The sequence below is a fragment of the Eptesicus fuscus genome, chromosome 10, assembly GCF_027574615.1.
Source record: "Eptesicus fuscus isolate TK198812 chromosome 10, DD_ASM_mEF_20220401, whole genome shotgun sequence".
Lineage (NCBI taxonomy): Eukaryota > Metazoa > Chordata > Mammalia > Chiroptera > Vespertilionidae > Eptesicus > Eptesicus fuscus.
Window position 1 is genome coordinate 89,081,535 of NC_072482.1, and position 13,411 is coordinate 89,094,945.

Below are 13,411 nucleotides of genomic sequence, written 5' to 3' on the forward strand. Positions count from 1 at the left end.
AACACGCACCCCCCTGTGTTCTATAGGCAGGAATAAGCCTCCCCTGTCAACACCACAAATGATACTGAATCGAATAAACTGCCTTTGTTGTCTAATCTTTTAATAGCTGGTGCTTAAGATCAGTTGGAAGCATAGACATTTTACTTACAATCTAACACGAGTTCATTTGAGGTAAAAATCACCTCCATATTTTTACTTTTGATCAAGTTAGTGATGGGAAAGTGACATTATCAAACCATTTTACACTTCTTTAGAAATACAATTTTTCCATCAAATGGAAACTTTTTCTGAAAGGCTTTTTTATTCTGAAAATAATTTTGGCTCATTGTATAAAAACTTAACATAAAGAAGAGGAAAAAGAAGGAGAAAACAAAGTTTCTCATTACCCAGAAGTGTTAAAATTCATTAGATTTCCTCCCAGGGTTTTGTCTATGCATTCGTCCTTTTTACACATTGAGATCATGCCGCAAATACCACTTCATGTCCTGCCTCTTTGTCTGAATACTGTAACATAAAGCTTTTCCCATGCTTTAGAGTTCAAACGCCCACGTAACTTTTTAATAAACTTAAATAACAATACATTTGTTATTATACATTTCAATGTATGTGTAAATGAGATTTCAATATATCAACAGCAGGATAACTATAAAACAGTGGATTAACATTTTTTTTTCTACTAGTAATAACCCAAATGCAGAACAGATTAATTCGCTTTAGAAAGCTATTCTTCAAACTTCAGAATTTCTTACTCTGTCAGAATCATCTGTATTTCATCAGCTACACATCGCATGGTATTTACACCTACACATCACTTTATTTGCTTTGCCTGACAAAATGAAAAGTATTGGGAATTGTTCAGGGAAATAAGCCAAAAGAATCTTAGGGGCTCTTGAGTTTTACATATTTTCCCAGTTACACTAATGAAAAGGAATTTGTTTGAGAACTTGACTCGGAGTGCAGCTGTAGGGCATTGGATGTGTGTGCAGGAGCAGTCTCCATTGGCCCTTTACTGATTTCTGTGCAGAAGTTTCTAGAACTTCTCTGAATTGCTTGGACAGAGCAGTTAAAAGAGAAGCCCAAATCGGTCTGTGAAGAGACTGAGTTTCACATTAAAGAAAAGTTTAAATTTTTCACATCACTTTTTTTTTTCCTGTAGAGTACCAAATACCTGATTGGATTTTTCTTTTTTCTTTTTTACTGTTTCAACCCCTTATTTTAGTCTGTGTAAAAATAACCTTTATTGGCTTTTCTAAGATGATGCTTTTCTGCCTTGGGTAAGGATTTAAATATCTGTGAGTTTTCCTTTTATTTGCGTTATTTGCGCAGTAAAACAGAGGTATTTAGAAGAAACCACGACAGGACCTTTGAACTCTACCTCAGTCACGGGCGATGGAGACAGCCTACCGGCCCGTGGAGTCCATCGCTGGGTAGTAAAAGTCTGTAGAAACCCTTCCCCATTGTGAGATGCCTGGGATGAGTGATATATACCCGCGTGCTGTTTGAGCACATAGTTGGCAGTTTATGGGTAGATCCATGGCTAATGGCAATAATGCTGTTTAACAAGATTCTAGATTTTGAGACCAGTTCAGAGTTTTACCACTGCATAAGCTATCTTTGATCTTTGAGTCAATGGTAAACTTCTTTCAGATCATGTCCAAGTTGGCACAGAGCGCTTCAGTAAATTTTTACTGTCGTTAACAGTGAACATTTGTCTCAGAAAAGGCGTTAAAATTCCTTCGTCTACCGTTTTGTGCTCATCTGCACCTTAGGTGACTGGAATGCGATGAGAATGGGCATAATCCCTCCCCTGAGCAAGCTCATGGCCCGGCAAACGAGACAGTAATGCCCTCTGGAAAGTTCTAGAATAAGCACATACTAAATGGTGTGGGGTATTAGAGGGAGTGGACCAGTCAGCTGGGGGAATTGAGGAAAATACTGAACGAAAATCACAGTTGTGTCTCCGTAAACTCTTAGCTCCTGTAGAAAAATAAAGTAGGTTGACATGGTACTTGTTTTCTATGTCAACCTGATCACTTGGAATCGGAGCTAAGGACCTGGGACAACAGTTAAACCACATTTTGATGCCATATGCAGCAATGAGGTGAAACAAGTTTTTATTGTAGCTCTCCTTTTATTGCCCCCAATAAATACTTCCTACTTTCCGATTTTCCTGACTTGTAATCGTTGGCAGACAGCTGAGCAGTCCTGTGTTTCTAATTAAGAGTTGGATGGTGAGCGGGAGTTTGGAGGAGGTCATCTCTGGGCGGGTCCGCTCTTGGCCGTCTCCAGCAGCTCTGTTAGCATATCCTTGGAACGGAAAATGTAATCCTTCGTGTGAAGTTTAAGTAAACCACCGATCCCTTTGCAAACAGTAAGTGCTCAGTTAAACAGAAAGTTCACTCCGAGCATAAACACCTTCCTAACTTTGAGTCTCGTGTCGACCAGGTCTCCTGTGGCTGGGAGAGCCTGAGGGACTGCACCAGGCTGTGCTCAGGTGGGCTCACCCGCTCCCTGCCAGCGACCTCCTTGATTTTCAATCCAGTGACCCCTTCTCGGTCCTCACTGGGCTTCAGACCTCTTCAAACTCGACACTGCCTTGCTTGCTTTCCAAGACTCCCTGTTGCACCCTGCTCCTCCTCAGGGTTTCTTGCACTGCTCCTCCTCAGCTTCCTTTCGCTCTCTCTTCTGACTGTTCCGTAAGAGAAAAACCTTCTTAACAATTTTGTTTTTATCTTTTTTCTTACTCTGTTCACACTCACTGACTGATCTTACTCATTCCCGTGCTTTAAATGGCTAATTGTAGTTAACGCTTTCCATCCATAAAAATAACCATGTGATAATCGGCCTGTGGAGCTCGGTGGTTGAGCGTTGACCTCTCAATTCGATTCCCGGTCAGGGCACATACCCGAGTTGCGGGCTCGATCCCCAGTGTGGGGCATGCAGGAGGCAGCCCATCAATGATTCTCTCTCATCGGTGTTTCTGTCTCTCCCTCTCCCTTCCTTTCTGAAATCAATAAAAATACATTTTTAAAAATAATAATAACCTTGTGAGGTAAGAATATTTGACTGGGTTTGATTTCCAGTTCTAATTGTGTGACTTTGAGCAAGTTCCTTAAACTCCTTTGCCTCCATCTCCTCGTTTTTCAAATGGGACAAAAAAAATAATCAACCCAATAAATATAACACAGAGCCCAGCATATTAACCACCCAAACCCACCCTCAGTTGTGTCTGGCTCTACTTAGTCATTTGTCAAGTCTCAGTTTAGATATTACTTCCTCTAGGAAACCTTCTCTGATGTTCCAAATCTAGTTAGATCCTCCTTCCATGGGCTCTCATAATGAAATCTAACTGCCCTATTTCCCAGTGATTGTAATTGCTGATTTATCTGTCCATGTGCCTCATTCATCATGAGCTCTGTGAGGGCAGTGATGGAATCCAGCTTGGACATCAGCTATCCCCGGGGACTAGGAGCCTGGCACATAGTAGTACTTATTACATATTTGCTGAATGAATGGTTGATTGCATGGCTGTGGTGGTCTGAGATAGTTGGGGATGATGTCTCTAAGGGTATTACTTCTTCGTGGTCACATCACTAGATTTTGCGAGTCAGAAAACTCGATCAGTTTTGTTGTGGTTGAGTATCCGAGGCAGCCTGACTCATGCCATCTGACTCATAGAAGTCACTATTGCAAGCCAAAACGACAGTTTTAAAAACTTGTCACAATGGTTAGACTCTGCTAAGGAACAATTTGGGGCCTTCTGTGGGAATGTAATACACGCCTGTCCTATCACGTAGTATTGTTACGCCTGAAAGTGTAATGTTTGGTATTGTAGGGTGTTGTAGCCAACAGTAAGCTCCCCGGAGCACAGGTGGTCAGCACACTGAGGAGCTTCGGACTTACTCTTTCTAACTATTTGAGGGGCTGTTGTAGGGGAGGGATGGGGCTCAGTGTGTCTGACTCCAGGAGAGAGGAGGCCACACGAATGCAGACATCTCTTCCCGAGGGCACAGAGCTCCCTAACTGTGAAAGCTGTCCAGAAATGATGAGCTACCCTGGGGCAAAAGCTCCCGTTCCTACTTGTTTCCAAACACGGTGGCGACAACCCTGGGCACTGGTTTCTAAAAAGGGATGATGAGTGGGGACATAGGATCCCTTCGAATCCAGGGAGTTGAGATGGGCCCCACTCACTCATGGACCACTGAGTTAGCCCCTGTGGCCACATCACGTCCCCAGTAAATGGCCCTGGAAGAACAAATGCCAGATTACCCATCAGCAAGAAGCGACATGAGCTTAATTTTTTAAACCATTTGATGTAGGATTCTATGTGGCTTCTTGAAGTTGATGTTATTAGCACCACTGCCAAATAACTTCTTTTCTTTTCTTTTTTCTTTTTTTTTTGGTCTCTTGGTAAAGTTGTGTCTGTATCTTGACTAACTTAAGCATGGCCTGTGTGGCATGGGTAGACCATAATGGTTCAAGAAAACTGATTAAGTGACTTTAGAATGGTATGTTCTCTCCTAATATCCTCTGGTTTGGCTTTGGTACCTTAAGTTTATTTTATGGGATGTCTAGGAAATATTATTAAATTCACTATTTTTTTCCCCTCCCAAATCAGGATCACGCCCACCCCTCTTGGAGAAGGGAAAAGCACAGTCACCATCGGGCTTGTGCAGGCACTCACCGCACACTTGAACATCAACTCCTTTGCCTGTCTAAGGCAGCCTTCCCAAGGGCCAACTTTCGGCGTTAAAGGTACTTTATTTAAACAACTAGCTTATTTTTCAGAGCAAAATTGGGGGGTAGAAATTTTCTTAAAGAAAAGTCTAAAAAGGACAACATCAGCAGATGTGGAGTTAAAAACTTACCAGAGGAACTAGTGCGTTTTATCCCTACATGCACCCTCTCCTCCAGGCTCTGTGGGTGGAGGTCGCCCCGAGTTGGTCCTCCTGCAGAGGGCGCTGTAGTGGGGGGTTAGTGGCGTCCCCAGCCCAAGAAGCTGATCCCCTTGGTTTCCGAGGCCAGTGGCCAGGCTCTTGCTCAGGAGCCCAGCCTTAAGTGGAAGTCTTCTGTTTCACCAGAAACTTCTTTGCCAAGCGACTTTGAAATTCTGCTATTTATATTGGTGTTTTATCAGCCCAACCATGGTGAAAGGTCTTCCCATTCAAGCAGCTAGAGACCCTTCCGGTCAGACCGCACGCCTCACCTTTTCCGGAGCTGCTGTGTGGGGCCTGAGCAGCTCTGGAAACTGGCTGTGGACGCAGATGTGATGGAATTCCTCTCTGGCGGTGGTTAAGCTGATATTTGGCACCATCCCATTCACTACTCTTTCTTCGTTGATTTATCATGAAATTGTTCTCCAGCTCACTTTACAGTAGCATCTATTGCTTTAATTACCATTTGGTCTTGGCACTTTGTGGCTTTTAGCAGTATTGTATTTATATTACTCTTGCAAATGTTAATAACTAGTAATTCATTAAGTCCTGATAACTCATAGAATGGCATGCATTGTTATGCGGTGGAATGAACACTAGACTTGGAGCAAGAAGGCCGAGATTTTATTCATGGCTGTCTCTTACTGCTGTGGGACCTTTAGCCAGTTATAACCTCTCTGAGCTGTGGCTGTAAAAGTTTAAAAAGTCATAAGCCACGCTTACCAGGTAATTGTGAGGACCAAATGAGACAGTATAGAAAAAGCAGGGTAAACTATAAAATGATATGGACATAAGGTATCATTATCGTTTTAGGAAAAATGAGTCCTTTTAATGTAATGGCTTTACAGTTTTGAGGGATAAAGAGCATGTATATATTATCATCTAAGATAAATTAAATTTATAATGTGTTAGTCTGACTTTATCAGACGGGTTTTTTTAGCAAACTTTTTTGAGACTTCAGTGCATGTGCAACTTAAATGAAACACAGCCCCAAAGATATAATAAATTAAGAAAACCGCATGTTTGCTGCAATAACATTCGCAATATTATTTTTACGCTTTTTTGAAATAAGGAAACTGAAAGTCTTAAATTGCAGAGTTGGACATGGTGTGAGCTTTCCCCCGCTCTGGTCTACTTTGATAAATGGTTCCTGTTTCCCACTGGCTGTTGCTATTGCATCTTGGGGGTACGTGGCTCCCCGTTGGGTGTGAGGAGCCGTGTCCCTGGGGCTCTGTTCATCTGTGTAGCTGCCCTTGGTGACTCCCGCTCTGTTGTTTAGGAGGCGCTGCCGGTGGCGGGTATGCCCAGGTCATCCCCATGGAGGAGGTAAGTCTCAAAGGAACACGTGTCATGTGTCACTTTTTTTTCTGTGCTCCCATCAACACAGGCCCACAGTCCCCAACTCCAACGTCCCGAAGGCCCTGAAAACCAAAACCCAGCCTTTGTTGTTAGGATCTGTTTATGGATTTTGTCTGTGCAGTTGGTATAAACCTTCATATATTTTGCTGTAGAAATACTGTTTTTGATGAACGGATGTTGACCTACACCCTGCTTGGGGTGTTTTATAAGTAAGTTACACGTATATCACATCACCTCTCTAAATTCCAAAAAGTTCTGAACCCCCAAACCCTCCTGGCCTCAGGGTTCTGGATGAGAGGAGGCAGGCTTATGTTGCCTACAAGCTAAAGTATAAACTATTATGGCATGTTCTCAATATTCCACATTATAAAATATTTGCACATATTTAATTTTTCATATTTTTAGTGGCCATATATTTTGCTACAAAATCAGACTTTAAATACAAAATATAAATAGTTAACCTTCCAAGAAATGTAACTTAAAGCAGAACACCACTTTTTCAAATAAATTAACTTGTTTTTTAGCCCAAAGGTTGCTTTGTTTCTGAAGTAACGGATCTGGTAGTGTTTTTCGGGTGGCACTTCCACCCTTTCAGGCAGCAGTGTGGTGAGACTACCAAGTCCTTCAACCCCATAACCACACTGCTGGAAGCATTGCTTATTAGCAATTGATTATTTAAAAACAAACAAACAAACAAAAAACTATTTGCATGTATTTTTGGAAGCCAGAGACTGCATAGTTTTGGTACTTCTCAATTATACAGCCCCTATAAATTGTAACTGTTCATAAACAACACTGTCTTACCTAATAATAGACAAACATGTAAATTGACCATACCTCCGCTACGCCCACAGCCAATCAGAGTGAGTATGCAAATTAACCCAACAAAGATGGAGGGTTAATTTGCATATGCAGGCACTGAGCGGCTGGGTGGGGCGGGACGCCTGCTATGAGGGGGAACGGGGGCGGCGGAGGAAGCTACAGGAGTGGTGCTCCGGACAGAAGCAAGGACTTGCTGGCTCCCGGGTGGGCCAGGAGCAAGGACTTGCTGGCTCCCGGGCAGCTGAGAGTGAAGCCAGGGGGAGGAAGGCCTATTCTTGCACGAATATCGTGCAACGGGACTCTAGTTACATAATAATGAGGTATTGTTTTAAAGCAGGTAGCAAATTATAAGTATGCCAGTTTTACACATATGCCTATGTATACACATAAGACTAGAAGGGAATAGCAGAATAGAGAATGATATAGTTTCTGTTTCTCCGATTTTGTGTCATATTTTCTGTTATTCTGTTGTTGCTGTTTATTTCATGCCCTGCCTCATTCCAAAGTGTATTTGATATGATATCATTTTCTAACACATAAAACAATGCATAAAGATGAAAATAAGGAAAACAGAACAAGGAAACGAATCACTAAGATATCAGAACCCTTCACCTTTATCCTGAGAAAGAAAGAATTTGGGACAGAAAGTCTATTCAGGAGTTCTTTATTGTCAAGTGGAAAATGCTGACATTGATTTTCTGATTTAGGCTGTTTTATGGGCTCAGCTTATCATAAGGATATGTAATTAGCATAATGTTCTATTTATTCAGAAAGTCCTTGAATACTGCCACGGTTGTTTAAAACAAGTAGAAAGATGTTTTCATTTCATGTATAGTTCAACCTTCACTTGACCGGGGATATCCATGCCATCACTGCCGCCAATAACTTGCTGGCTGCTGCCATCGACACAAGGATTTTTCATGAAAACACTCAAACTGACAAGGTGAGAAAGGTTTCTTGTTGGCTGTTTGGGGTATCTTGTCCTAGGATTCCTGGATTCTTAAGAAGTTTATAAGCTCTCTGAAATTGTAGTCCAAATTTTGTGAGTTCATATATGTTCTTATTTCTGGGGGATAGGTTCTATACTTTGGTCAGATTCTCAAGTGAGTTTATAACCACTGCCAAGTTGTTGGGAGGGTTATGTTAGTTGTACTTTTGAGACGAGCCTTTAGTTTTTAAGATGGTTAGTGTGCCACTTCCCTTCATTCTGTCCATAGGTCTAATCTCTACTCTATATTAAGGGGATTGGAGTGATAGCTTTTAAAGACTAATGTTATATGCAGCTGTCCTAGGTGTGCTGTTCAAAAGGTCAGACCCCCTTGTCCGGCCCGTGTGGCTCAGTGATTGAGCTTTGTCCGATGAACCAAGAGGTCACAGGTTCAATTCCTGATCAGGTCACATGCCAGGGTTGTGGGCTGGATCCCCAATAGAGGACATGCAGGAGACAGCCAATCAATGTTGCTCTCTCATCGATGTTTCTATCTCTCCCTCTCCTTTCATCTCACTCTAAAATCAATTAAAAAACGAAGATAATTTTTAAAAAGGTCAGACCCTCTTGATGGGCGTCAGGTGCATGCAGTCTGAGAGGTAAACCGTACACCTGAAAGCGACAGGGCATCAGGTGCTCATTCCTCAGAGACATAGATATGGGTAAAAGCAGGCGTTTCTGGCACTTTTAGAGGGGTCCTGACTACCTCCAATTAAAGGAACTTCCTAGTGAGTTATTGAAACCAAACTCAGATAAATATTAATTTGATAGTTATAAAGCTGTGGATGAAGAAACATCTATTTACGCAAACTCTTTGCAATGTGCATTATGTCAGATCGAGGCAGATTTATGAAAATGACAGAACTTAAGGCTACATCGCTTATCGTAGCCAAGAATTTTAATAGGGCCTATAATCTAAACAGTTTGGTTATAAATGTAATGAACTTTGTTGTATCCTGTGAATTGTCCAAGTCCATGGTTGGCCCTTAAACTCTTGTGGCGTTTTATTTTTGTCTTCTTAGTCTCTGTACAATCGCCTGGTTCCTTCAGTGAATGGTGTTCGGGAATTTTCAAACATTCAGCTTGCTCGGCTGAAGGTAAGTTTCCAGGGAGTGGTTCTTTAAAAAAGAAAATATCCTAGAGCAGTGGTCGGCAAACTCATTAGTCACCAGAGCCAAATATCAACAGTACAACGATTGAAATTTCTTTTGAGAGCCAATTTTTTTAAACTTAAACTTCTTCTAACGCCACTTCTTCAAAATAGACTCGCCCAGGCCGTGGTGTTTTGTGGAAGAGCCACACTCAAGGGGCCAAAGAGCCGCATGTGGTTCGAGAGCCACAGTTTGCTGATCATGGTCCTAGAGAAAGCAGAAAAATGGTCAGAGCCAGAGGTTTTGAACCTGGTTTGGTTTTGGTTTTGAGACACTCTTTGGGGTAGTAAACGCTACAGAGAGCACAGAACTGGAAGCCTGGGACCCGCATCCCACACCCAGCAGCAGGGCGGACAAATCAGGCCTCGGGATCCTCCTCGATGAATGAGAGGCCCGCTCTGCTGGCCTGGAGCTCCCGAGTCAATAAGCACGAGACTCTGCAAGATTTTGTGAAATGTCTTTGATTTCTAGGGAATGAGATACAGCCTTTTAAAATCCATCTATTTTCAGTTTCTGTTGCAGCAAAATACTAAGCAATCTTTTTTTTTCTGAATTATTTTGCTGTTGTTTTTTACTTGTCAATTACAGTTGACATGATACTAAGCAATCTTAATTCTTACCCACATTACTGTTTTCTAGGGCTCTTTGCTGCTTGTCCTACTAATCACATTAATTTCCCCTTGCTCTTTTTTAGACCCTAGACACTAACTTTAATGGTATAATTTTTAGCCGCTGTCTGGTAATCATTGGTTTTTAAAATTCACTCCTTTGATTCTTACCTCATTGGGTTTGCTGAGAATAACGCACAATACCACCCCCACCCCCACCCCCACCCCCACCCCCGCCCCCAGCAGCTACAACGTAGATGGTTTGTTGTCCAGATGCCTTCCTCATCCTTCTTCATTAAAAGCCACTGTCTCAGAATGCTTCCTTGGTAGAGACAGATGCATCATCAATTTCAATGGGTTCTTTCTCAGTGAATTAGAAATAACTAGTTTTGAAAACACACACATTGAGTTTACTTGAATTATTGGTATTTGAATTGGAAAAGAAGAACGGATGAACCGGACCATCAGTCATACAGCCAGCAGTTTATGTCCCTTCCGGGCACAGCAAGGCGGCCATGGAGAGGGGCCCAGAACCTCGGCCAACACGGCGCGTGCCCTCTGGGTACTGCCAACTGCCTTGCCTTTTCAGATCTGTCATGGTAAAGGGTAGATTACAAATGTCATTGCCTTCTACTTATAGGAGATACTGGGTCTCGGGCACTGATTTCTATGAGTTGGCCTAGCCTACAACTTACTCAGAGTCCCAGTTCAGATTTTAAGAAGGCTTTCCTAGTGATGGAGAAAAGGAAGGAAGAGGGAACATTTGGTCTCATCTTGCTTTCTGTTCCTTCTAATACATAGCGCACTTTTTGTTCTTGGTCATCAGAAACTGGGAATAAATAAGACGGATCCCAGCGCACTGACAGAAGAGGAAATGAGTAAATTCGCCCGTCTCAACATCGACCCCTCCACCATCACGTGGCAGAGAGGTGGGTGCTGATCGCCAGTCCGGAGGCAGCCATATCCCAGCTGACACTCTTCAAGGCAGTTTCACAAAGGCTCGGTCTTCCTTCTTCCCATGGTCCGCCCAGCTTGTGTTTCATAATTCCTCCATTTATTTAGAATCCCGTCCTCATCTCTCATCTCTGCCTCCTGTTTAGGAGAAAAGGCTGTGTCCCTACAGCCAGCTGCTCGTCTGGGCTCTGTCACATCCATTCCCACACCTTCCACGTGTCCAAGGAAAATTACTTCATTTTCTTCTTTATCTCTTATGGCCTGTTGTCCTATATTTTTTTAAGGTCTGTGTCTCCCCTTATTTGTCTTGCCACCCTCTCTACCCACAACACTAATTTCTTCCACTCATTTTCTTACCACCACTCTAAGTAGCTCTGAAATCCGTATTTTCAGTTCTGAATTTTCTAAGTTTAGCGCATGCTTCCAGCCACTTATGGGAATACACTCTAACACTTCAAATGCAACAGGGGGGCCTCCCCATGACCTCCGTCCTGCTCCTGTCCTTCCTGTTCCCCTCTTAGCTGGGATACCTCCCCCTCCCTCCACACTGCCCTCTATGAGGGTGGGACAGAGGGAAAAAGCATGACACGTGGGGTCAGGAATCCCCGGTGTGTGTCTCCACTTGGCCACTAACTCACTGCGTGACCCTGAGCAGGCCACATGTGTGTTCTGGGCCTCGGGCCCCTGGAGATGGCCGTGAAGATGATCACATACACTTACAGGAACGAGGTGGTAGCACTGATGGCCGAGGCGATACTGAGGGTTAGAAGATAGGCCTTCCGGTCCTCCCTGCATTTCTGAGGTTCTTCTCAGACCTGCCCACCGTGTTCCCCATTTCTGCCCACCTCCATTTTTATCACATGCCTGCTCTAATGCGCTTTCCTTTTAATAGATAGTCTTGCTTTCTCTCCCATCCCCCAATTCAGTGAGCCAGGGAACAAGAGGTGGGCAGGTCGGCTACTGCTGTGTGCCTGAAAGGCAAGGTCAGCGTTTCATCCCCAGGGACCTCGTCCCATCCCCACTGTCAGTGCCCTTGTTGTATATTTGGTAGACGATCTTCATTGTCAGTGGGGACAGCTTGTTGTTCGAAGCCTCATGCATTATTAGTGAAATCTCAGCCCTTCTGCCATTATAGATTTGGTTTTCACTAAACCAAGTCTAGTTTTCACAATCAAAATGCAAATCGGTACAATTCAGACAAGCCAATAAAAAAATGAGATTTGGTGGTGCCTGCTCGACTCAGATTGACTTCTCTCCCCCACCCCTTACTCCTTTGTTTTTTTATTGTGGTTAAATATGCCTGCCTCATTTTAACCATTCATTAGTGTGCCATTAGTGCCCATTGAATACATCCACAGGGCTTACAGTGATTACACCATCACCACTGTCTATACCCAAAACATTTTTATCAGCCCCAACAAGCACTCTGCACCCATTAAACAATAACTCCCCTTCTACCAGCCCCAGGTAACCACAATAATTAGATAGAATCATAATCCTGTAGCAATTGTCCTTCTAGCGTATTTTATCATGCCTGTTTTCAACGTCCATCCATGTTGTAGCATATATCAAAAGCCCATTCTTTTTTATGTCTGTATAATGTTCCGTGTATGTGTATGTAACATTTTGCTTTTTCATTCATCTCTCGGGCGCTTGGTTGTTCCCACCTCTTGGCTGTTGCGAATGATGCTGTATGAACATGGGTGTGCACCTCTCTGTTCAAGTTCCCGCCTCCTGTCCTGTTGGGTATGTGTGTAGAGGAAGACTTGCTGGGTCATATGGTGGTTCAGTGATTAACGTTTTGTGAAATTAATTGCCTTCTTCTTGTGACTCAGGTTTCAGCATAATAGGTCGCCCCTTCAGAAACACTTTTCCTAACTGCCTAGTCAAAAAACGATGCCTCGCCCAGCCGGCGTTGCTCCGTGGTTGAGCATCCACCTAGGAACCAGGAGGTCACAGTTCGATTCTCGGTCAGGGCACATGCCCAGGTTGCAGACTCAGTCCCCAGTGTGGGGCGTGCAGGAGGCAGCCGACTGAAGATTATCTCTCGTCATTGATGTTTCTATCTCCCTCTCCTTTCCTCTCTGAAATCAATAAAAAAAGTCTATTTTTTAAAAAAATGATGCCTCGCCCCACTGGTCCCCTGACACACACCGTCACTTCACCTCCTTTATCTTCCCAGGGCACTTAGCACTGGCTGAGACTTTCTTATGTGGTAGGTCCCTCCCTGTGTCTGCGCCCTGGAGTGTCAGCTCCCGGGAAGCTGGGCCTCGTCTCTTGCCTCTGCTGCTTGCCCAGCCCTCAGAACACGGCCGGACACACACCCGGCAGCCAGTCCGTACTTGTTGACTGAATAATCTGTTCTCTTCTCTTTCAGTGTTGGATACAAATGACCGATTCCTACGGAAAATAACGATCGGGCAGGCCAGCACAGAGAAGGGATACTCCCGGCAGGTGGGTGGCCTTTTCTTCACAGGAGTGGCTCTGTCAGTAGCCTTGGTTTACAGCAGCACAGATGCCAATTCTCTGCTCTTATCTTCTCCCTCCTCTCCCTGCAGTGGCCAGGGGTCTCCCACCTTTTCCAGTGCCATTTCC

At 43.6% G+C, this 13,411-nt stretch overlaps 1 protein-coding gene across 2 annotated transcripts in view; it reads left to right on the forward strand.

Annotated features, from left to right (window-relative positions):
* Nucleotides 1-13,411, forward strand: part of MTHFD1L (methylenetetrahydrofolate dehydrogenase (NADP+ dependent) 1 like) — a 164,305-nt gene that overhangs the window by 42,620 nt on the left and 108,274 nt on the right. For both annotated transcript variants that reach the window (XM_054721834.1, XM_054721835.1), the window contains 6 exons: nucleotides 4,619-4,755; nucleotides 6,214-6,260; nucleotides 7,951-8,058; nucleotides 9,126-9,200; nucleotides 10,689-10,791; nucleotides 13,194-13,270. In XM_054721834.1, coding sequence (XP_054577809.1) covers nucleotides 4,619-4,755; nucleotides 6,214-6,260; nucleotides 7,951-8,058; nucleotides 9,126-9,200; nucleotides 10,689-10,791; nucleotides 13,194-13,270 — 547 coding nt within the window. The remainder of the gene's footprint in view (nucleotides 1-4,618; nucleotides 4,756-6,213; nucleotides 6,261-7,950; nucleotides 8,059-9,125; nucleotides 9,201-10,688; nucleotides 10,792-13,193; nucleotides 13,271-13,411) is intronic.